Source organism: Primulina eburnea, chromosome 15 (assembly GCF_022965805.1).
Source record: "Primulina eburnea isolate SZY01 chromosome 15, ASM2296580v1, whole genome shotgun sequence".
Classification (NCBI taxonomy): domain Eukaryota; kingdom Viridiplantae; phylum Streptophyta; class Magnoliopsida; order Lamiales; family Gesneriaceae; genus Primulina; species Primulina eburnea.
In genome coordinates this window covers 472,074-497,635 of record NC_133115.1, presented here as the reverse complement: position 1 = coordinate 497,635, position 25,562 = coordinate 472,074, and the positions used below count along the sequence as shown (strand labels likewise).

General features: G+C 34.2%; 3 protein-coding genes across 14 annotated transcripts; all 3 read right to left on the bottom strand.

Annotated features, from left to right (window-relative positions):
- Window positions 1-73: 73 nt before the first annotated feature.
- On the bottom strand, window positions 74-4,308 carry LOC140814752 (uncharacterized). Its single transcript, XM_073173837.1, has 10 exons — window positions 4,069-4,308; window positions 3,947-3,991; window positions 3,216-3,272; window positions 2,181-2,250; window positions 1,571-1,612; window positions 1,295-1,368; window positions 1,001-1,071; window positions 741-823; window positions 500-609; window positions 74-309 (listed from the first exon to the last, which is right to left on the bottom strand). Exons 1-10 carry the CDS (start codon window positions 4,225-4,227, stop codon window positions 247-249), a joined length of 774 nt encoding a protein of 257 aa, XP_073029938.1. The 5' UTR covers window positions 4,228-4,308; the 3' UTR covers window positions 74-246.
- A 947-nt stretch (window positions 4,309-5,255) lies between these two features.
- On the bottom strand, window positions 5,256-11,285 carry LOC140813528 (uncharacterized). Of its 10 annotated transcripts, none has more exons than XM_073172052.1 (7): window positions 11,171-11,285; window positions 11,050-11,094; window positions 6,859-8,978; window positions 6,660-6,782; window positions 6,532-6,593; window positions 5,771-6,276; window positions 5,256-5,689 (listed from the first exon to the last, which is right to left on the bottom strand). In XM_073172052.1, exon 3 carries the CDS (start codon window positions 8,939-8,941, stop codon window positions 7,556-7,558), a length of 1,386 nt encoding a protein of 461 aa, XP_073028153.1. In that variant the 5' UTR covers window positions 8,942-8,978; window positions 11,050-11,094; window positions 11,171-11,285; the 3' UTR covers window positions 5,256-5,689; window positions 5,771-6,276; window positions 6,532-6,593; window positions 6,660-6,782; window positions 6,859-7,555. The 10 variants fall into 10 exon arrangements, with proteins under 10 accessions (XP_073028153.1, XP_073028154.1, XP_073028159.1 ...); XM_073172053.1 differs by having other exon boundaries at window positions 6,532-6,554; XM_073172058.1 differs by having other exon boundaries at window positions 6,532-6,782; window positions 6,859-6,978; window positions 7,448-8,978.
- Window positions 11,286-15,346: 4,061 nt separating this feature from the next.
- Window positions 15,347-19,426, bottom strand: LOC140813874 (probable beta-1,4-xylosyltransferase IRX9H). Of its 3 annotated transcripts, none has more exons than XM_073172662.1 (5): window positions 19,109-19,426; window positions 17,682-18,770; window positions 16,789-17,038; window positions 16,583-16,715; window positions 15,347-16,035 (listed from the first exon to the last, which is right to left on the bottom strand). In XM_073172662.1, exons 2-5 carry the CDS (start codon window positions 18,596-18,598, stop codon window positions 15,869-15,871), a joined length of 1,467 nt encoding a protein of 488 aa, XP_073028763.1. In that variant the 5' UTR covers window positions 18,599-18,770; window positions 19,109-19,426; the 3' UTR covers window positions 15,347-15,868. The 3 variants fall into 3 exon arrangements, with proteins under 3 accessions (XP_073028763.1, XP_073028765.1, XP_073028766.1); XM_073172664.1 differs by having other exon boundaries at window positions 19,165-19,425; XM_073172665.1 differs by having other exon boundaries at window positions 16,518-16,715; window positions 17,682-19,422.
- Window positions 19,427-25,562: the final 6,136 nt, after the last annotated feature.

Here is a 25,562-nt window from a genome sequence, read left to right as displayed (position 1 = left end):
AGCCCTTGAAATTTTCTACATTTCATTTTTAAAGTTTCGTTCTCGATAATATTTCCATAAAGAGTCAGGGATGAAAAGAATCGAATCTTTCAATCAAGAAGTAAAGGGCCAACAAAATTTACTTTGATAGAAGGATATGATAAAAGAAAATCATCACTAAAGATCTCAATGGTTTAAAATTCAGGAAATACATACAGAATTATAATTGGATCCAATGATGGTTGGGTCGACCATGAAAAGCTCTTCTCACTTGCCATTCACATAATCGAGTAGATGTTTGTCGAGCTCAAAATGGCGGCAAAGAAGTTTCTGCGAGTAAATAAATTCAGGAGGAATAATTATCCCAAAACAATAACAAATTTCAGTGTTTGTTCTCCAGGTGAAAATACGGCTAAACAAGAACATTTCTTGCTAGTAATGACAGAATGGTTTCTAACAACATATGTATAGCAGTTTTAAACAAAACATACTAATGAAGCATCATGGTTACTAAAAGCACCTTGGACAGAGGATGATTAAAAAAAATTTCTTCAAAATCCAGCTCAGGGAAGCGGGAGATCTCAATTCCATCATGATATAATGTATAAATCGGAAGTTGTTGAAGGCTTGCTGCGTATCGGTGCAGTAAATGAATCAAGACAAAGTTCAACAGAGTTATGCATAGCATATATTGCGTATTCAAGAAAGTGATGGATATAGGTGAACAGAATTACAAACGTTAGCTTTGATATATCTCTTACCAAGAGAGATTCCAAATTTCTCTGCAGCATTCGGAAAGAGCCCGAGATCAACTGATCCAAAAGAAACATTTTTGTTTGAGAATCTGCACGGGAAACCTCAATTGAAAAGACAGCATGGATAGAAATGAGTTAGAAACTTTTTTTGACAAAAAAAGCAAAAAAGAAAAAGAGCGAGTTGGGGTCAGATATGTACTTGAAGCATTGAACATACGCACACAAACAAGATTAAGGATGTGAGTAGGGAGAAGCTCAAAACTCACGTAATTGAGAGTTTAGGGAAGAGAGAGCTTGAGCGTATGGATTTAGAGGTAGAAAGACAACGAAATTCCACCTGCCAAAAATAACTTAAATTATGTTTTGGAGAATTCCATAGCCTTGTTAATATTCCACAAAGCTCGAACAATTAAAATACTAGACACAAGCTTAAATTTCCATTCACTGCAACTCAAGCCTTGGGGAACAATCAAATAGTCAAGTCAAATATGTGTCCATGTACTTGGTAACATTTATCAAAAGGATATAGTACAATGTAGAAAGAAATTCCACACACCAACCAGCCAGAATCTTGAGGTATTCCCATCAGTAAGCAAACTTTCCAATTGAAGTGGTGTCAGTTGATTCAATGTACCTAGACGAGTCAAATTCAGAAGAAATGATGAAAGAATAAAGATAGACAACAAAGCCAAGACATTAAGAAATATATTATTTTCGACCACTTTGAGTGCTCAAAACTATCATACGAACTTCGAGCACAAAGAGACCATATAAATGGATGTAAATTAAAAAGAAGGAAGCCGAACTGTAACAGGGAACAGGCAAGTTATATGTACCTAGTCCTTCATAAGGAGGTTGTTGAGCGATGATGTATATGACTGCCAGGTAGAAGCAAAATGAGTGTGTTATGAGTAGAGATTGTTAGACAAATTTCAGTGATCAGTTAAAATTCTAAGATTTTGGCAAGTCAGTAATGGAAAACGTCGTAAATAATCAGCACCGTGATCTCACCATAGTTTTGGAAAACAAAGATTCATCTGATAGGCATTGCATAAAACAAAATATACAAATGCAGGCTGCTAAGACATTACATTTCGTTTCATGAAAGATAGTAACTTAACCAGATAAGGACTCACATCCAGCAACCAATGGGCCAAATCATACCCAAATTGGCAGTCACATATTAAAGCAAAATATTGCACATGCCACTTTTCTAGTCAACCATTCCTCCATTTGCAGTTATTCCATAAGTTGATCCATATATAGTCAACTGTTATCTTCTGACACTATGAATTTATGTTTGTTTCAAATTATGGATTAGATTGCATGATATATTGCTCCAAACACAGTAGCATTTTAAAGTTCAAGTATGATGATAGTAAATTCAAATATGCAACAAGTTGCGACAGGGATGAGACAAATAATACACAATTGAGTAATGCCTACCAAAAAATGCCAATGTATACCACATGGCCAAGTGATAATCCATGACCAAAGAAATAGCAACGAGGAAAATCTGGGGGAAAAAACAAAAAACCATCAATTAAAAAGATTAACTGCCTGATGAATCAATGAGAAAAGGTAAAAATGAAACAGAAGCCGCCATATTATGAAAAGCTTTTAAATTTAGACCCCAAAAATGTTGCCAAACATGATGATCCAGATCTTCGAATTCCTCTACCACACAAATCTTCTGGATTTCATAAGCCAAATATCAACTTTATGTAACTTACTTACACAAAAAAGGTTTTCTAGCAATGGCAAAAAGGCACATTATTTAGCAAAATAGGATGTCTATCGAATCCTTATTAAAGCATGTGAGTCGAGTATACCATAATGAACTTCATCTTTTTATTAAAAAAGATTATCCCACAGGTGGAAGATCATTGAACTGTTAATTGACGTCGGTAAGGCCATTCAATGAGAATATTTTAAGGTCATTGCATTTCATTCATACACACACTGGTGTGTGAGTGGGCCGTGGATGCATGTTTTTTTTAGATAATGACCTATTTTGTTAAGTAAAATTTAAATCAAAACAAAGAGAAAAATTAGGCAAGTCTAACCAGGGATCGAAAAGAAAAAACAGTATCTGAGTTTATATATTGCCTCACATGGTAACACAGTCCTGCATGTATCCATGCAAAGGGCGCAGATGCAACAGTTTTTTTTTTAAAAAAAAATCAATTTTGCATGGAGCAGTCATCGTTGGAGATATTTTTAATGGTTAAATTGTTCTTCAACAATTTAGATCTACTATAGAATCCATCCTATCCTATCAGAGTTACAACTTCCGGCCGTACAGTCTAGAAGTTTTAACTTCTAGAGTAAATATTTGTTAATTATGTCATCTTTAACTATCAAAAATGAAAATTCAAAGTCCTTTTAGATTTTGACTGTCCGACTAGAAAGCGACACCATATTAATATCCGCTGATAATTATTAAGTAATTAAATACAAGGAGCAGTGTCCAGAGTGTACCTTTGCAAAGAATAAAATATCTGCGATAAAAATCTCCCATGATTCTGTTTTCACCACCTAAACGAAAACAATGAAACAGATTTTCAACAACACGGCCCACTGTCCAGGCGGTTCCTGGAAGGCAGTCCAGGAGAGCAGAATTCATATATATTTCTATTTTATTCTTTTTTAAGTTCTACCACCGTCCTTGCTTAGCTAGGTCCACCCAGCCTCTAAAATCTTTGAATAATTACCACAATCATTTAAAAGAATAACTAGCTTCTTTGTTTGAACTTAATAAATTGGCCAATAAAACCCATCAGATGGTACGAATGCTATATTGGCTCCATGAGTAATTATTCACTAAGAAAATTTAAGGCGTTTGGACTCTATCTTGGGTTCATGGCCTGAATATGATGTTATTGAAAATAGATGGGACAAAGGAGTGTCCGCCCAGGAAATATAACGCATGCGGTGAATTCTGATAATGTTGCCCTGTGTTCATTATAAGTTGGAATATAACGCATGCGGTGAATTCTGATAGATCTATTGAATCGAAGCGAAGGACAATATTAAGATGGCAAGTAGGTTCCACAAAAATTTTGGCATTCACAGACAAATAGCGTAGTTGCCAATGAATTCTTACGAGCTTCCCAGAAATCAAAGTCCAACGACAATAATTCCCCTAAAAACTACATATGAAGTATTGGGCTCAACGAATAACAAACATTCATGTGATGCAAGGATCGTACCTTCACAGCAGCCAAAACGCAGAAGGCGAGAAAAGCTTGAAATTCCTACAAAATAAAAATCAAAACATGATTTTGATAAGAAATCGGCATAAAATGATTTAAGAAAAAGAAAGATGAATTACTCTGTGAAGGAGAAGGGATAAGCGGAGCGGGGAGAGGACATTGGCGGCGGAGCAGCGAACAGGAATGTAGGAGAAGAATGCTAGAAAATGGAGAAAATAGTACGGTTCGGAAACCATACGGTTCATCCAGTTCACGATGCTGCCGTCCGGTGACGACATCTCTGCGGCGATATGGAGAAACTGGAATCGAATCTCAGTTAAGCTCTTTTCTGGGCTTAGAAAACTTGGGCCCAATATAGTTAGGCCCGTGTTTTCTTGAGGTCCATTTTAAATTCATTTTAATATAAATAAATAAACCCTCAGAAGTTCGAAATAACACACTTTCTCTCTTTCTTTCTCATATTTGATTACATTTTGAGTTTTTTCACCAAAGCTTTTAATCACATAAAATCTCGATTGTGAGTTTTCCAAGTCTTGCACTTTCAAAATTCGAGTTCCCATCAAATTCCAGTCATTTTTATTGAAATGTCAAATTGTTATATCCAAAATTGCAAGAAATAAAACCTTAAGATAACGCTTATGAGTTTGTCTATCATCAAGTTTAGTGTTTTAAATATTTTCGTTTAACGTGACTTCAAAATTGGAAGTGCTCATTTTTTACGGGGAAAACCCCAGATGGATTTCAAGCGCACGATCACGAAATTCTTTCCATTATCCCATCAAATTAGAGTTAGGTTGATGAGTAGGTCTCATGTGAGACCGTCTCACGGATCTCAATCTGTGAGACGGATCGACCCTACTCATATTCACCATAAAAAGTAGTACTCTTAGCATAAAAAACAATATTATTTCATGGATTATCCATATAAAAATCCGTCTCACAAAATTTGACCCGTGAAACCGTCTCACACAAGTTTTTGCCTAGGTTGATTTAGTATATACTTCTTGAATGACGAATTAAATCCAGCTTGTAATATTTGAATGCTTTATTTATTGAAATAGGCCAATAGAGGAAGCTTATTTCACAATCAAACACATCAAACAGATCAGAAACATACATGTACATAGGAATCAACGAAGATCCGTCTTACAAAATTGACCTATTATGAGAATGTCTTATAGAATTTTTGTGTTACATATATTAGTGCATATAAATAGCTTTTTTTAAAAAAAAAAAAACACACACACACGGTTTAACTTGAGATCTCTCACACATCGATCATTCACTATTGTCGAAACACCGTGGCTAGCCCAAATGAATCGAATGATACTGCTTTATCTTCTATAATAAAACCTTAGAATGAAATGAATTCGATAAATTTGTGAATTAATTAATTGACTAGAACAAGAGATAAACAACAGCGCTCTCACAAGGACATATAATAATAGTAATGCTTCCGTGGTTTCAAAACTATTTACAATCTGTATCCTACCGTCTTGGACTCTTATACCAAGTTGGACTTCAAACGAAAGACTGAGAGTTAGATGCAGTTGGATACCTGGCATCAGTGTTTAACTGAACATGTGGGGCTACGGACGAACACATATAAGTTGCTTTGAGAAATGCCAGAATCAAATGTCATTTCAGCGTGTATTAGGCAATCGAACTAAATAAGTTGTCTTGGAGTTTTCGCTGTATTCTGTTGCCAGAGATTCTATAACTCCTCCCTCCAACTAACCTCTAGTGAAAAATTAAATCAGCTATGAAAAAAAATCAGATGTGAAATTTTCAAAATCAACTGCAAAAGTTTAGTAGTATTACTGATTCATTATTTTCTTTCGCACATTGGAGACGATTGATTAGCTTTGAGAGTCTGCTGTTTGTGGAAATCTTGCCACCAGCAACATTGGGAACATCATATCGTGTATCACTGCACATGCCACCTCTACCCCAGGCATAAATTTCTGTCCTGCCAACAAGTCCAGTAGATGCACCAAGTACTTATGGGCTTGCTTCTTAATCATTATCATCACAGCCTCCATCAGCATTGGCTCCTGCACCTCCCCATCTTTTGTATCGTTTTGATTTGACTTCAGTAGAACATTCATCAGCCGAAGATGAGTCCTTGCTAACATCATGACATGACCATTAGACTTCTCTAAATTAGATCCTTGATTTTCAGTAGTCCGGCAATTTCTCCAAGTTCTTAAGTTTCGATAACTTCCTTGCCTCCTAACAAATGCAAGTGTAGTAGCTCTGGCTTATGTATGTTTCTTCCCCCGCGCTTCTGCTTGTTCACAAAAAGTTTGTGCAATTGAAGCTTGGATCTGTAGCCAAAAAGTATCAAGTACAAGGATTTTGAATGTAAGCAGTTTTGTTAAATGCACGAACATAAATCCCGTAGATAAAGAAATGAAGCATGGAAAATGTCAAGTCTTGTCATGGTCAATACAGTAACTATATATTTATTTTCACAATTTTTGCAGCAGACTGTGAGAACAATCTACTCTCCAAATTGAGACCATTCTATGCTAGATAATTCTCGAGGTAATTAAACTCTCAGAATAATTGAGATCAGCTACCTGATTATTTCGGGCCTTTTCCTCTTCATGGAAAGCCAGTACCGGTAATGAAAATTAGAATGCTTCACACAATGCAATGAAATTTAATATTTCCCAGCAGACAAGGTAAGAAACTGCTTCATTAGTACCTCAACTTCATATTTATCATCAATGTCCGGATAAGAGCAGCAATAAGGGCTTCATAATTTGGATCATTCCTTAGAGAACAACGACTAGAACAATGTGTGCTGCAAGCAGGACATTCATTGTTCCTGCATTGAGGCAGACAAAAGATTAAAAAGAACATTTCAATGACTAACCAAATAGGTGATAAGGAAAACAAAGTACCCATGTCGCATGGATTTTTCAATGCACTCTGTGCAGAAGAGATGTAAGCACTCCATGACTGTTCTTGTCTTCCTGATAATACCTGACCGCAGAAATTTGAAAATGCAGTACAGTACAGAACTGGCTTGAACAAAGATAAAGACAAGTTGTTTGCAAATGGGTTTAACATTAGCACAGCACCATTTCATGGTAGAAAGCAAAGAATTTGACACAATGCAACAGCAAGTAGATGCAGAGTTTCTACAGTATTCCGTTTTTCAGACTATTTTCCCATGTGTGTGCTGGAGGAAATTAAGCCATACAGCTAATGACAGGAAAAAATAATTAAATATACAGCTTCAAATGAAAACTCAATTCACACTGCCCCAATAAAGTCCAATATGAGAATTTCACAAGTTCAGACAGCTTCAACCACCTTTTGATTGAATCACAAGAAAAAAACATTCATCTCATTTGGAAGGGGATTTGATTTGAGAGATGAATTTCAAGCGCACACGAAGAAGAATGATCGAGAAGCTCTGTAATTACGCTGACAACACCATTTCTATGTTAAGCTAAGCATCATAATATAAATTGAAAATTCATATACCTTTAATAAATTGCAGAATTAAAATGCAACACAAATCTCAAACTTTCTATTGCTCACTGCTCCACCATTCAGCTTTCTAATGAGGAAGGAAGAGATAGTGTTAATGATCTAAGTACCCCTCAAAGATATTTCTAATTGTTCCATTCTTTTAGCTAAATCGTGTTTCCCGATGTTCTTCAGGCCATCAGTTACCATATCAAAGCTTTGTGACATGGGCAACAAACTCGACTCAGTCATCTCCACCAAATAATTGGCAGCCTCAATAAACCTTCCTCCACGCCCACACATTCTTATCAGCATGGTATACACAGGTCTGTTAGGTGGGTGCCCCTTCACTTTCATGTCAGCAAAAAAACTAAATGCATCATCAAACTGTCCGCTTCGACAAAGAGCTTTCAAGATTGGAGCATACAAGCTGGGAAAAGGGCGGTGTCCATCCTCAATAGACTTGTGAAGGATTCTAAAAGCCTCGTCAAGTCTTCCAGCTTTGGATGCCGCAGTTACCATAATTTTATATGTATCTATCTCAGGAGAAAACCCCAATCCACAAACATTATGAAAAAGATCAATGCAGAAGTCAACCTCGCCAGACTTGCATAGATTCTCAGATAAACAATTGAGTGTGTGTACATCTGGCACAAAGCCTTCCTTTGTCATCTTCCTTACCAACACTTTAGCCGATTCGAGGTATCCTGCATTTACTAAACCATCAATCAATATATCACGACCACGCACTGGAGGATTAAATCCCCTTCGACTCATTTCCTCCAAAAAGTCTTGTGCCTCCCTCATCTTCCCAGCAGAGCACCATGCGTTAACAAGAATCGAGTAGGTCCTTTTATCAGGGACAACACCTTTGCGAATCATTCTCCTAACCAATGCATAACCTCCCTGGAAATTCTTGCATTCACAGAGAGTGAAAAGCAAGGAATTGTAAACTTCCGTCGTTTGTGGACAATCAAAATTTTTAAGGCAATTAAATAGTTTAACTGCTTGATCAATGAGACCCCGTTTACCATAATGTTCAATGATGAAAGAAACAATAGATGGGGAAATTGCTATTTGTTGACTTTTCATGTTATGAACAATCTTCCACATGGTTTCCCAATGGCGGGTTCGAGCAAGGGTTTTTAAGAGCTCTTCAAATTCAAGGGTGGTTGGATCATAATTCGGGTGATGAGTTCGAGCCCAATTGAAGAAACGGTACGATTCAATTCCACAATTACAGCAGCTACGGAGGACACGATAAACTAGCTCAGAATTTACGATAAGAGATAATTTCATCTTGTTGAGGGTTCGCTCCATGTATACATCCCTTCGCACAATGTTTGATATGTGGTGAATAGCGGCAAAGTAATCGTCATTGGGTAAGCCCCTATCAAGGCCACTGTCTCCGATACCTTGGACAAAATTATGCCCAGTCGTCAAAGCTTTTAGACATGTAAAGATGCTGGGAAGGGTTGTTCGTTTAGAAGCTTCACGAAAAATGAGCATTTGGTATTCCTGCCTTGAATCGAACAAGAAAAGATTTCTGAAAGTGGAATCAAGCACGGAACGTTGTCAGCGTAGATTCAATTATTGAACAAGGAAAAAAAATAAACTTTTACCTATGGAATAGTACAGCCAAAGGAATCGTTCAAGAAAGGCACCATATTTACACACCCAAAAAATTTATTTCTTTACTATCATTCCATGAATATATTAAAATTCCCAGATTCCAAAATTTATTCAATTGAAGCCATTTGATGGGAAATGGAAGTTGTTACCAACAACTTTGCTTACATTTACACTTCTTTTACACATTTGTCAAGCATGTCGAAAGCACTTTAATGACCATCAATGTAGATAGAATTTGACAATCCAAAAAAATTACTTGTCAAACTGCTATACATGTCATAGAAAAAAGCAAAAACCGAATTGAATATCACCAATTTTGCATAAAAATTCCAAATTGGATATTAATTGATATCATCTTTTACATGTCGAATAGTCAAGGTTCTAAAATTTTCTAGGCGCTCGTTGTGCATCAGACCAACGCCTAGCGCCTAGGGCTAGGCGTCGGCTAGGAGAATTCCACGATATCAACAATTATAAATTAATTATGTCCCAAGAGGTCAACTTTCATCATTATAGTTAGAACGAACGTAAGTTTTCCTTTACCACAAGAAATTTTAATTAAACAATAAATAACATAAAACAGCCCTTTTGCTTATCTTTCTACAAAAAAAAATTTGAGAATTCAAAACTTTATAAAGTTATAAACTATCAAAATTCAGTACCATAAATATCCATTCAAGCTGCCTTTATTTCGCTTAAGAAAAAAAATGGAAAAAATGTGGTGCCAAGAAAAAAAAAAATGATTTTTAAGGATGTGAATTTATGCTTTCAATTTCTTATACAATAACTACAACAACGTTAATATATTAGTAATATTGATTCAGTACAACCATTGCGAGCTCAAGTTAAAACTTAAAAAATTATATGACAATTCAATATTATAAAAATAAATTTTAAAAAAATTATAATCATTTTCATTCCAAACTAAAGTGGAGAAAAATTATTACGATATATGCATAAGGAAAAAAAATTAGTTATATAAGAAATGATAGATTGTTTGAAATTATTTCAAAACTCACCCAACCATTATATCTCAGTTTCACTCACTTCACGCAGCCACTATGTTCAGGAAATAAATTTCTATTAAAAAAAATTCCAGGAAAAGGACGGATGAGTGCAACCAAATTCAGTAAACAAAATTGATTAATCTTGCAAATAGACTTCAAAAAATTGATTAATCATAGCTCCACAGAAAAATATATTAGAGATTATAGTTCTTAAGTCATACAAAAGAAACGCTCGATTCTCTGATTTTCTTGTTTGCTTTAAGGAAGACGAAGATGAGAGCGGTGTGGCAAGAAAATCTGTTCTCACGTTCTTACCATTTTATTTTAATTGGGCTTAAAAACAATTCACACCAGCACCAGGTGGCATAGGTTTTGTTCACGCTGGGTCTTTGTCCATTCAACATATGGTGTACGGAATAAATAAATCATAATATGATACGGATACTGATTGAATAAAACCATGATGTATAAATAAGTGGTCGTGATTTATCACTCGACACACGTAGCAAACACGTATGCTGAATGAATGAAACGACTATTCATACAAGTAACATCTACCAAGCCGGTGGCATAGAGGTGCCTCGCCCCGCCTAAGGCCGCAATTTAAGCCAAAAGCAACTGTTTAAAAAAGACATTATATTTACAAGACCCAAAAATGTATTTCTTTACTATTATTCACACCAGCACCAGGTGGCATAGGTTCTGATAATGTTGCTCTGTGTTCATATTATAAGTTGGATATAACACATGCGGTGAATTCTGATAGATCTATTGAATCGAAGCGAAGGACAATATTAAGATGGCAAGTAGGTTCCACAAAAAATTTGGCATTCACAGACAGACAAATAGCGGAGTTGCCGATGAATTCTTACGAGCTTCCCAGAAACCAAAGTCCAACGACAATATTTCCCCTAAAAACTACATATGAAGTATTGGGCTCAAAGAATAACAAACATTCATGTGATGCAAGGATCGTACCTTCACAGTAGCCAAAACGCAGAAGGCGAGAAAAGCTTGAAATTCCTACAAAATAAAAATCAAAACATGATTTTGTTAAGAAATCGACATAAAATGATTTAAGAAAAAGAAGATAAATTACTCTGTGAAGGAGAAGGGATAAGCGGAGCGGGGAGAGCACATTGGCGGAGCAACGAACAGGAATGCAGGAGAAAAATGCTAGAAAATGGAGAACATGGTACGGTTCGGAAACCATACAATCTGTAGAGACTCGAATCGAATCTCAGTTAAGCTCTTGTCTGGGCTTAGAAAACTTGGGCCCAATATAGTTAGGCCCGTGTTTTCTTGAGCTCCATTTTAAATTCATTTTGTGACAATGGCTTAATTATTAAACTCTTCAGGTGATGCTTGGTAGAAGAGGAGAACAATGTATAGATCTGTTGTATTACTCCAAAAAATGACATAGCCTTAGGACAACAATTCGTCATATCAAACAAAGCTAAACTGAGACTATGACAATCCACAAGGAGTACAAAAGCGGGATTCATTTCAGGTAATCTTTTTTGTACACTTTTATGCCTACCTTTCATATTAGATCCATTATCATATCCTTGACCTCTAATATCATCAATATCAAGATCAAGATTGACTAAAGCATTTTTAAGATGCATAAAAAACGCAAGTCCCGAAGTATCATCAACATCTAAAAATTGCACCCAATATTCTTCTACTTTTGTGAAACTTTTTGAATCATTTAAACATCGTATGACAATGGACATTTGCTCTTTGTGACAGATATCAGGAGTACAAACTAATATGATTGAAAAATATTTTCTTGTATTACTTTTGCAAGTATTGTTTTTCTTACCTCGCTTGCCAACATCTGTATCAACTCATTTTGAATTCTGCAACCAAGATATGTATTATAAGTCTCATGGTATTTAATCCTGTCGGAAGTGCTCTTTCATTACAAGATCAAACTTTGCAATCATTTCAATCATTTGTAGAAACAAACCATTGTTTTCAACATAAAGTTTTTCACAACTTCCTCGAAATGCTAAGTTATTTTTCGACAATCGTTGAACAACTAAGATTATCCTCTGTAACACTTGTTTCCAATGCTCTCTTTATTTATTAATTTGTACTTGTACTCCTGCATCAATTACTTTATTTGTCTTCAATGTTCTTTCCAATTCAAGCCAATTCGTCATACACCACCCCATATGCTCCTTTCTCGCTTCATGATTTGCGAGACATCGACTCAAATTATGCCAATCATTGCGTCCTTCATTAGCTAACTGACCATATCCAGTCTTGGTTACTTGCTTTTTGAATAACTTAAAGCAAAAACAAAAAATCTCGTTACACGAAAATGAATATAATAGTCATCTTCTATCACTTTCCTTCCCGTTTGGCAAAATTATCTTATAATGTGACACATTGAAATGCATGTTAGCGCTATATTTATGAAACACATTTATGACATTTATATTCGGACCTCTTTCTACTAAAAAGTTTCTAACTTTTTAATCAATGTTGTCCCACTTTTCCGGATTTTCAAACCAAGTTTCCTGATTTAAGTTCTCATATTGAACAAACTCTTCATATTTCTCATGATCATTGAATATATCTACATCAACAGACTCAAGGACTTTTTTAGTATCAATCTCATTCTCATCCAATTCATTATCTCTTTCTTTGCTAATTGAAGTATCAACCGTGTTTTCAACTTCTGCAACTATGTTTTTGTTTGAAACAAAGTACTTGTTGATATCTCCAGCTTGACTTTGAATCATTTCTTCAATATTTAGCTTTCTTTTTCTTTTTTGAGACTCATACATGTACTTAGGAAGCATGATTAACCTAACTTTCCAAAAATAATTCAATAAACATTTTAATAAATAAATGACAAAGAATTCAAATACAATCCACATATTTTTTTTATGGGAGCAATTCACTTACACCATCCCAGTCTATCTATTTATTTACGTACTTAATGTCATATTACTGTTGTTGCTACATAGAGATTCGAGAAAAAATACTTTGAATTAAAACAGAAAAAACACTACACATTGAAAGCCGGATAAGCATTACATCCACCAAAATTTCAGTCAAAAGCGTAAATACCACATAAAGCCACGAAAAAAGTAAAAAAATACAATAAAAAATTAGAATTCCGAACAAAACAAGTACAAGAAAATAGACTTAAAGCTCCTCACGAGTCTTTCAATCAAACCTAGAGACGACGCAACGACTGGAGTCTATTAGGGCTTGTCTGCAGATGAATATTGGGGAAGATTGATAAATAAATCGAGAACATGGTAAGCAAGTTCAATTTATTAAATACTTGATTTTGAGCTATATATCTAGTAACTAGTATTATATAAATAATTTTTTTTTTTAATTTTTGGGTCTCAAAAAAGAGATGAACCTGAGTCATTGGACTCACTTAACTCTGGATAAGCACGCCCTGGTGATGGCCCATTACAAGGCGTCCGTTCTCAAAATGGCGGAAGTTGTAGTCTGCGATGTGCCAGAAGCCGGGGCCGTTCCTTAGGTGTGTTCCCCTCTGCATGGAGTCAAACATAATTTATAATACTTATAATAATAATTAATCAATTTAATAATTGTAAGATAAAATATTTTACTAGCATTAGTTATTGATTGGCTTTACATGCATAAAAAATTAAAAGACATCCCACGTAATCTTCGCCTACCTTTGTTTTTTAAGAGATTCACGTTTCACAATCCTAAATAATTATTTGCAGATCACAAATTATTTTGAAGTAATCTTAAAGCTTAAAATAGACCGATGAAGTATCAGTGTATCACATATCTATTGGATGTTCAAAAATTTTATATTTAATAATATCTAGTAAGTGAATGAGATCTAATCGATGATCACATAAATGTACACAATAGATGTAAAGCATATCAAAACTCATATATATATAATTGATATAGATACATTAATTTTAATATTTAAATGAAATATTAAATAATAGTAAATAAGTTGTTCTTCGAGCAAGAGATTAAACACACGCATTAAAACTTAAATTATTTAGCCATAACGCGTACGGAATTTCTCCTTGAACGTCAAGCTCTCCTTCGCATATCTCCTGCTTTACACTTCTCCATGCAACAAGCTTCTGATCATTTTCCCAAACTTGCTCCATCGGAGGGGCGACGGCCGGAGGTTTTGTTGCGACATTCAGAACAGTTAAGCTCCAACGTTTCACTAATTTCATCGTAATTGTTTTCTTGAAAGTGGATTAATCGTTTATCAGATGGGATTTCTTCCAAACCGGAATTTTTGTCGAATAATTATACGGTTTGATGGTAGATATTACAAGGAAGCCATTGATTTTAGGAGTTGAAAGATGATGGTCTGTGAAAGAGAGTCTTTTTGCTTGTGAGGAACGATGGAGGTTCAAATCACACACACACACACACAAACTAGACTTTAAATACTTGCAAAAACTCAACAAGAGGCAAGTAACAAGTTAATGGAAAAAGAGTTATTTTCCATCATAAATACATGATTAATTAATAAAAACTTGAATTATTTTTCGTACTCAAATACGACAAATATTTAAATATTTTGGTTTAAGAGACTTGCCATCTAATAATATAATTTAGCCATGTTGCTTGCCCCAAATCATAGTTTACTTTAGTGATAGGGTTATTTTTTTTTTTGTAATATGTATAATTTTATAAATATCAAATAAAAAGTAATTAATTAAAGACTTTTAATCAGTTGAATATATGTTCAGATATTTGTGATTCGAACTTACAGGTAGAAAGGTGGTGGAATCCAGATTGTTGGAATTCCATGATACGGCTACGTTAATGTTTCTGGCCAGTGTTTTATTTAATTAAATGTCCAAACATTGGCACCTTCCTCAAAATGGATCTTCAACCACAATGGGTATTTTATTTTCCCTATAAATTAAAGTTTGACACTCAGTAAATTGTATTAGACAAATTAGGTGCGACATGATCGTCAGAAAAAATATTGGTAAAGATAATTAAACTCATTATTATTGGTCAAGTGATCATTTACTCCAATATGGATAAATCCTTGCATTTATTTTTAATTTTTGGAAATAGCCAAACTCATCCTCTAACTCTTTAAAATTAGATCTTAATGCATAATTTTGATTATTATTATTTTTTTGTGTGTCCCTTATTTCGTGTTTTAAATTCAACCCGAGCATGTTTCAACTCAGCTCGCGTTTGATATTTCAGCCCTGTTTTTAAGTCGTGAAACAACTACATATACAAGATTTAAAAGCATAAAAATACATAATAATATGAAATACAAATTTGCACTTCCATTCTCAAGTTGAAAGTAACATTTACCACAAAGGCTTTGAAGATGGGATAAGACAAAGGTAAATCCCAACTCGATATCAGATTTCACATAGAGAAAACATCTAAAAAATGAATGCAAGATTTGAATATGACTATCAACATTAGCTCGACACAAATTGCAAGCTAAAGATACTTCGAAATGAGAAATATAACGATGCAACGAGTCATACCCGTTTTAAATCAGGTAAAAACTTCTGAATCAAATGATTTTCATTTCTTAACGTAGATGACTGGCAAAAAACACATCACATATATACGTACAGAATGGAGAATCTTGGCTGCAGCTTCACTAAATCAAATGATTAAAAAAAAACTAGATTTAGACTAGGATCGACCAACAGTCAGCATTCCAACCAAATGGGCACCATGATTTTTGTCCAAGATCCTGACAAGATGGCTACAAGTACAGCTTTCGTAGATCAATGCAATTCAAGGAACGGCTAAACATATCGCATCTGTACAGAAATTAAATACCTTTGAGAAAAAAAAGAGAGCAGTGGAAGTTGAATTTGTCCATCTTGAAAACTTGCCATTTTCCAGAGTGTATTGCAACAGTTGGTTCTGTAAACAGCAGAGTAGGTGCTTCTTCCCTTCTCGACCAAAGTTCCCCATTGAGCAAGTATATTGTCACATCTGCCAAGATGATGATGATGATATGTGAAGTAGAGTATAAATCGTATGGAATTTAAAAGAAACTGTGGTTTATCTCACATCAAAGATATGATGTTAGAAATGTCTGTTTTCTTTCGAAAAACTAAATTATGAGATGTATATTGGAGGAATCTTTGAAGAGAGGAAACAATAAATATTGATATCAGAGAAGTGAAATAAAAGCTCAAGGACCCAGGCTGTGTGACAACCTTCAACTATAAAATTTTAAAATTAAAGCATTTCAACTGTATAAAATTATGGTTAATGCTAACTGTACAATTCAAGTATATTAAACCCAAGAACAACCACCCAAGCAACAAATTTCCATCAGTATGCAGCATAGGTAGCCACAAATGTTAAGAGGTGAAATTGTTAGTTCCCAACAAAAGTTAACCAAAATTTAATTTTTGTAGTTTTATACTCTATTAGTTTATGCCTCTGATAGTATTCCAAAGCAGACTGACCTGAACCATACTTGTCTGCCAAATTGCAAATTTTCAAGAAAGTGGAATGAAAGTTCTTAAATTACTCTTTGCAAGCCTATCACGAGGGAAGGAGTTTGAGCCTGTGACGTGATGCCAAACCATGATTTCTGAAGAGTTTAAAGAGAAACATTCCATTTGACTTTCATCCTCAACAACTTGCTCAATAAATGTGCTTGCCTGAGGTAGGATTTACATTTTTGTAAATGAATACTTCAACAAATAATTATACACCAGTTAAATATAGACTCACTTGGAAACCATCTTTAACATTTTTGAGTTGCCTGATTGGTTCGAGCATGGGCCGATGCCATCTCTTTGGATCCCAAATTATTGTACTATTGAAAGCAAATCCAGACATATCTGTGTGGAATCTTCGGAATCTTTTCGGTAAGTCAATAATGTGCCACCCCAATACTTGAGAGCCATTACATATTGGACCCTCCAAGAACATTTTACCTTTTTTTCCCTCAAACTTTGTCAATGGCCACGTTCCAAATCGCCTATATTCACAGAGCTGTTGTTAAGAAATACCGTACAAGCATATATTCTGAAACTATTATAAGTTTTTGCTTCCAAGAAAACATCAATTAATTTCGGTAAGCACGTAGCCAACATACTCTTACTTGTGCTAGAGAAGAATATAATTCAAACTCTTCATACAAGCAAACAAAATAATCAATTTTAAGTGTAACCAGTCCTGCCAAAATGCGCAAAGAAAACACATCTAGCAAATTTGATTGTCTATTACTGATGGTTACAGGAGATACTAGTGTATCACGGCACTGATGTACATTACAATCTGTCATATTTTGGTTTCCCTTAATAATTTCAATACTTGAAATTTCAGATATACAAAATAAAATATTTATAAATACAATGTGCCTCCTCGAAAAGACGAGGATAATCAACGAGAAAGAGAAATGACAAGCAACATTAAGCACAGCTGCAGATTAAGATACAATCTACACGGCTACTTGAGTTCATACATGTGCAAAGATACCATCTCTTATCCTATTGGAACAACGAAAATAACAAAGAAACAATATAAAAACAGCAGCGAAACAAATTTGTTGTTTCATATTTCTCAAGGTGACAAAATAATTGCGGAAGTTCTATAAAGTTGTGTAAGACAACGGAAAGTACCTTATCTGTCTCAGTTGATCAAAGAGATGCACCGAGTATATGTTATCTACATCTGCAAAGTACACAATTCCATCAAGATGGTGAGTCTCAATATGCGAGAGAGCCACATTCCTTAAGAGAACTCTTGTATCTATTATGTCAGTCGAATTCTTAATACTGCACACAAGATGTCTGTACATTATTCCCGTGTTCCTTAATAATTCAGCCGTTTCAACAGACTGAGAGTTCATCTCCACAATAATCCAAATAAGAGGATGTGGAACAAGTTTTAGCGTGTTCCCCAGACGGTTCAGATAATAAGTCTGATGCGATGATGAATATGATGGTGTCACTATGATCAGAAGCTTATGGGACATTGAATCTGAATCTTGACCAAGATAATTGTTTAAAAGAATTTCGTCAAGGTTTCCATCTTTTAGTTCGAGATTTGTTCTCTGTAGCTCTGACGTAGAATCCTCATTTACCGACAATCTGCCAACTACCGGTGTTACATTTTTGTTCCATTCATTAAACTCGTTCATGACTGGTTGAAGCAATTCGAGGTCAAAAGCTCGGTTTATAGACACGATGTTTGGAGACGAATGAAGTGAAGCAAATGGGGTGAGTCCAACAAAAACACCAGCAATGAAACACATCAGGAAATGGAAAAAAGCTCTCCGCCAAACATGTCCCTTTGCCTTTGATCGATCAAAGGGTCTAGCAGATCGCTTTGAGAATAAACCTAGTATAAAAATTTGAGCCCTATCCAGTGCATGATCGAGTGAACCTGTTGAAGAAGCCAATAGCCCATCATTTGGTGTGTAATTTTGACTGTTTGAGGATGATTTAGACAATGGGGATGCAACTTGACAGGCTTCGGCATTTATTAAAGCTCCCGGACGAGGCACAAGGGGCAATGTTCTTCTAATAGATGCCATCACAATTCCTCAACTAGAATCCAATTTTCTCAAACATTTTAATACAACATAAAACGAGGGTACATCAAGATTCACCCATTCTTCATACGGAATTTTTGGGTACCAAACCGAACAATATCAGTACGAAAAACCACTCTTGCAATCAGCCCAACAATTTCGAAATGGCGCTTAGCTGCAATTTCATCGATAAAAAAGGAAAACGACAAGTAAACAATATGTTCTTTTACTTGGTTATGCTACTTCAAAGAAGATACCATGTCTCCAAAGTTCTGAACCCAAATCACCCCCTCGTAACACCATCTATCAAAAGGTTCCCCAATATTCTCCTCAAAGATGCATATCCTTATTAAGGTACAGAATCCAAATAAAAAATGCAAACTTTTTTCCTAATTAAACGTGCACAAGAAAAAGGGTAGACAAGAAAATCGATTGACCAGTTGTTGAAAGTTGAAAACGTAAGCGACAAGAGACACGGATATCAAGAAACCCATAGACAAAAATTCCGTTCACCTTCTCCAAAACCTTCAGATTCGAAGCTCAAATAAAGAAAGACCAGCCCTTCTTACCCTGTTTTCATCCCCCAAGAAATGGGTCCTCGAGCTTCCGAACCAATCTCCCACCAAGGAAGTTGGATGAATCTGTATTTACAAACAAATTGCAAGTCAGATAGACAAGTTGATGCTTTTTGAATCTTGGGACACTACAAGTGTTTGATTAAATATTAGTTATGTATTTAAGAAAAAGTTTGCGCATTGCGTTAATTTCTTGGGAAGGCGACAGCGCCGAGTCACATGATATGTCGCCCATATCCGAGTCTGGTGGAGAAACAGGGCCCAACATACGTAATAAAATTATTTCACAATTTATGAGCTCTAAATTTCCATGGACCATTCTATTTAATGTTAATGAGAAAACATACTATAATTTTTTGGTAAGTTGCACGTTTTTTTAAATCATGTTATCGATGATGATATTCATAATCCTATTTTAACTAATTTATAATTTTAGTTATTTTTTATTGAAAAACTAATATGATATGTCAGGAATATCCGTCGTCATATTGACATTTTTCAATGATATGTCATATTTTTTGTGCTAAAAGAGAGGGACTAGAAGCAAAAAAAATTACAAATTAGCGGACTAATATAGATTATTAATTGATTGATAACAAGATCAAAATGAAATACAGACATAAAAAAATGTAAATTTCCTATATAAATACAGTGTTTATATTTTTGTAAAAAAATGGAGACGTACTTTTGAAATTATTTGTGTGGAATGAATTTTTATAAATTGTCACTAGATTCTTGTGTGTGTGTATATTGACAATTGTTTATTTATAATATTTAAGATAATCTTAATTATGTTTTATAATAATCATGGTCCCTTAACTTTAAAATAAACACAATTAAACCTCACCATCGGTTTTATTTTTAATGTCACGATCTAATTTTTACATTTAAAAATTTAAAAATCACATTTAAATTTTTATGTATTCTGATATTTTTTAACAATAATTATTATAGTTTATAATATTAACATTATATATTAATTAAATGAGTAATTCTACATGTATAATCAAATTTATACGATATTTTTACAACATGAAAAATTCAATACAAAAATTTTATTTAACAAATTCTTATTATAAATTCATTAGAAAATCTCATGAGATAATAACGAAATTTCAATATATAATAACAAAATCTCAAAATATAATTAACATTTATTTTTTTTAATTAGCTAAATTTTGGTATTTACATCATGCCGCAATCAACAATGTAATTATATATTTATTATTATATTTTGAATATTTTGTATCAAAATAAATTTCTATTTTTATGAGATGAATGTTTGAAAATTTGCATCATACAAAAAGTGTATAAATGCACAAAATATGAAAAAATTAATCTGGAAAAGCAAATTATAAAAAATATTTTAAAAAATAATTATTTGTAATAAAATATATTTGAAATTTTATGAATTTTATTTGAAACTCATAAAAACACATATATAAATAAAAGTTCACATTTTAATTTTTTTATAAATATCACAGAAGTTAAAACTTAAGCTGTACTCACATACTCCTTCCACACAACCACATTTGATTCTCTTGTCATAAAAAAACGACTTAAGAGCAAAAATTAAATTCAAAATTCCCCCCAAATTGCTTCGCGCTGCAGCAATGGAGGTTTATGCAGAGAGCGAATCGACATTGCCGTCGAATGTCCCTGAACCTCTACTTTCATTCTACTCCAACTACTTATTCGATGGCATCCGCTCCTTATTCCATATTTCAATCAACTATGCCAGTGTTCTTCTTTGGAAAGTCACAAATGTACGTGGTTCAGTGTTCTAAAAAGCGGTAGGCGGTAAGCGGGCGGTCACTTACCGCCTAGCGCCTAGTCGTTTAGGTGGGGCCTAGGCGGTTTTTTTTTTAAGCCCAAAAATCTTTTGACATATACGAGTTTTACTATAAAATACAATTTTTATGTCTAAAACTATGATTTTCTATGCAATAATAAATTAATAATATTTAGTATATAGATATTAATTCTATGGAGGTGTGGGCACAAAGGTAGCTAAGTTATACCATGGGAACATGACTTGAGGTCTTAAGCTACATATCCAAACAAATCAATCCAACTTACAAGTTTTTGAAGTTGATTTTTTTATTCAAAAAAATTATCCAAGTCGAGTCAATTTGTGTGTGTGTGTGTGTCTATATATATATATATATATATATATATATATATATATATATATATATATATATTATATATATATATATATATATATATCATAAAAACTATTATGAGATGTTCTCGTTAGTCAATTTTATGATACAGATATTCTATTTAAGTCTACGATGAAAAAATATTATTTTTTATGTCAAAATATCACTTTTTTATTGTAAATATGAATATAGATGATTCGTCTCGTGAATAAAGATCAGTGAAATCGTCTGTTATTGATACTTTTTTAAGTGATATTTGAGCCAAAATTATTCTATCTATTAGAGTTGCTAGTCTTCACTCGAAATATCTGATACAGTAGTGAATGAGGGATATCATATATGTGTTGTGCGTGTAATGCAGTATATAAATACTATGATTTATATAGGTGAGAAAAAATTATTAAAAAAAATGAAGCGTCATTTTAAAAACAAATTTTATGATCGGACTCAAATTCAATCCATATTTAATTTTGAAAAAATTATTAAAAAAATGAAACGTCATTTTTAAAAACAAATCCGCCTAGGCGCTATCCGCCCAGGCGGCGACCATCCCGCCTAGGCGGCGACCAGGCCGCCTAGGCGGCCGCTTAATGTGGCAGCGCCCAGCCCCGTCGCCCAGCCAAAAATCGAGGCGGTGCTAGGCGGCGCCTTTTAGAACACTGACGTGGTTACTTGATAAGCAGATGCCGGAAGACTTGCCTTCCCCTTCCTTTACCAGCCACTACTCTGCCCGATCGAGAGTGATAACTCTATATCATTATTATTTGCTTGATTTGTGTTTGCATTAAATGTTTTTGGGTTGATCAAGGAATGATCGCCTGTTTGTTGTAATATGTGTATTGTTTCTTGTCAGCATTTAGGCTCCAAGACTCGATATTCTGATTTAGAGTAAAGCAAAATGATTGATTTTGCCTCACTAGATAAAACTTTTTTAGAGGAGAGATGATGTACTATCTATTTTGTTTTCTGCTACATATGAAAGGGCTGGCAGAAGCGGATGATCCGCCTTTGGGGGAGAGTTCCCACTCTCGGTTCTAAACATGCAGAAATTTAGTTTAGTCTAAATCAAAATAGATATTGCTTCCCATTTATTAATGCAAGAAAATCAATTTTATTTCCGTTATATCCATTAGTTGGCACGATCACAAGTGTATTTTTCATTTTAGTTGATCTATAATTGCGTGTGCAAATGTGAATAACATTTATGATCAACATGCTGAACTTTTCATTTATTGGAAGATATCATAGACCTCACACTTCAAAATCTGCAAAACAATTTAGGGTTTTGGGAATCCAAAGCTGAGGTACAAGTAATGACTTGGTGAAAATGTCTATCACTTGTTGATCTGTGGAGACATGTTCTAGTCTGATGTTTTTTTTCATGACATGATCTCGTATGAAATTGTCTTATGTCAATGTGATTGGTTCTTGAATATAGCATTGGATTATACGTAATTGTTATAGCCCTTGTGCCATCACAGAAGATCGGAGATTCATTAGCTTGAACACCATCGTCTCTAAGTTGTTGTTGTATTAAGAGCAGTTGAGACAACAACTTCGGGCAGCTAGATATTCTGGTTCAACTGTTGAAGTAGCAATTGATGTTTTTTTTTGCTGAACCAGGAGATTAGTCTGTCACCTAAGAATTTACAAGTCTCACTTCTGCTTTTCTTGTGTATTTTACGATCTGCATCATAGTAACCAGTTAAATTGAATCTGGAAGCTTTTGGATACCAGAATCCAACATTTTGAGTATACTTAAGATATTCCAATATACATAACAACAATATAATGTGATTGTTTAGGATTTGTTTGAAACCTAGCACATATGCAGACAACAAACATGATGTCTGGTATGCTGGCAGTTAAGTACAGTAAGGAACTAATCAATCATCGAATAATGACACAAAAATAAATGGTCTAATATCAACTTTGTCCGGCTTGATTGAGGAGCTCATGGGTTCCATAACAAATTTCTTGAGGAGTTCCTTGGTGCATTTAGCTTGATTTATGAAGATTCAGTATCTAGCTGTCTAACTTGCAAGCCCAAAAAGAATGTCAGTTTACTCATCATGCTCATTTCAAACTTGTCTTGCATCAACTTGTAGAACTTCTGATGAAGTTTGGGATTAGTTGACCAAAAAATATGTCATCTACATATATTTTGACTAACAAGTATAATCTCCTTTACTGAATCTAAATAGTGTTTTACCAACTATGCCAAAGGTGAAGTCATGCTCAATTAAAAATTGGATAAGGTGTCATACCAGGCTCTGAGAGCTTGCTTCACACCATACAAGACTTTATCTAATTTAAACACATAATCAGATGGTACGTGATTCACAAATCCATGAGCTTGTTCAACAAACACATCTTCTTATAATAAACCATCCAAGAATGCACTTTTAGCATCCCTATGACATACTTTGAAGTTCTTAAAAACAAACCATGCAACAAATATTCTGATGGATCTCATCTAGCTATTGGTGCAAATGATTCATCGAAATCTATTCAATCTTCTTACTTATATCATTGTGCTACTAGTCTTGCTTTATTTTTGATCACAATGTCATTTTCATCAGGTTTATTTCTTAAAACACAATTTTTCATATAATAGATTGATTTTATGGTCTGGGAACAAAATGTCATAGTTTATTTCCATCAAATTGCCATAATTTTTCTTGCTTGACATTTATCCAATTTGAGTCAATTAGAGCATCGTCAATTTTCTTATGTTTATTCTAAAATATAAATGCGATATGAAAAAATTCATAAATCATAGGTTTCCCGGTTCTTAAAGGAGCTAAAAGATTACCTATGACCAGCTCAGATGGATGATTTTTTTTCCACTTGTAGCTTAGTCCAAGAGGATTTGAATTTATGACACTAGAATTTAGTTCTTGAATTGGATTAGTTTGTCCCCCAAGAGATTCAGTTTGATTTAGAACTTGTCTACTATTGGTCATTTGGATCTGGATCAGCTCAATCTATTGTATTGTTTTTTTCTCATCTTGATCTCCCAAGTTTTGATGTTTCCTCCAGCTTGATTTGTAGGAATATCAGTCTTACAGTGCAAGTCATCTTTTCATCTAATCTGAATCTCATCATCATTGTCAGATTGAAGAGTAATATTTCCTTTCTATTGGAAAGATCATGTAAGTGCGTGTTGGGTACATTTGGGACAATTGAAGATTCATAGAATACTATATGAACAGATTCTTCAACAAATAGAGTTCTGATATGAAAACACAATATTCTTTGCTAACGGATGAGTATCTAAAAATATTCAACATCTGATTTTGCATCAAAGGCAGTTAAAAGATTTTTATTATTGTTATGAATAAAGCACTTACACATAAATACCCCTGAAGTATGAGATTTATGGTTGATTTATACTCCAGATCCGATAGGATGTCTTTCCATGCCTTATATTGAACATCGATCTTTTTTTAGTATAACATGCAATGTTGACAACTTTAGCCCAAAAACGCTAATAAATTCTAGAGTATGCTAGCATGGTTCGGGCTGTTTCCCTTGAGTGTTCTATTACATCTCTCGGTAACATCGTTCTGCAGAGGTGATCTTGTGTATTGAGTTGAGGATGCTTTTCATCCCCCAACCTACATCATAGAGATCTACCATGTTGAGCTCCAATCTTCAACCTAAGCTCATTTCCTTGACCTTTGAAGAATGATAATTTGATGTATTAACGATATCTTATATTTGAGGCTAAGAATCCTACACCATAATAAATGATCACCGTCTTCCAAGCTTTGATCCCCCAGAATATTCTTGGGTCCTTGATTTTGTCTTTATGGTTGATAATCATCGATGGTATTCTTGATTCCTTGGCCTTTTGGCCATGGATCCACTATGGTGTCTTACATCCATCCATATTTCAAGTGCATATGATTCTCTCTGCTTGAACTTTTTCCATACCTATCATTCATTCCATACATCTTATCTCAAGACACCTGACCCTCTATTATATTTTTCTTTCTTGAGAAAATTCTTCATCTCCCACTTTGAACATAAGTATTTTACCTCAAATATCATTTCTTTGAGAATATAATATATTTTCATTATTTTCTTCATATTCCTCTCATCTTTTTTATGATTAACCGATGATGGTGTTTTCCAAGATGCCATCTCAAATGTATGTTGGTAAGCTCTTATTCCATCATTAATTGACTTAGAAAATGAACTTCCTCCAAGGTACTGGTTCAC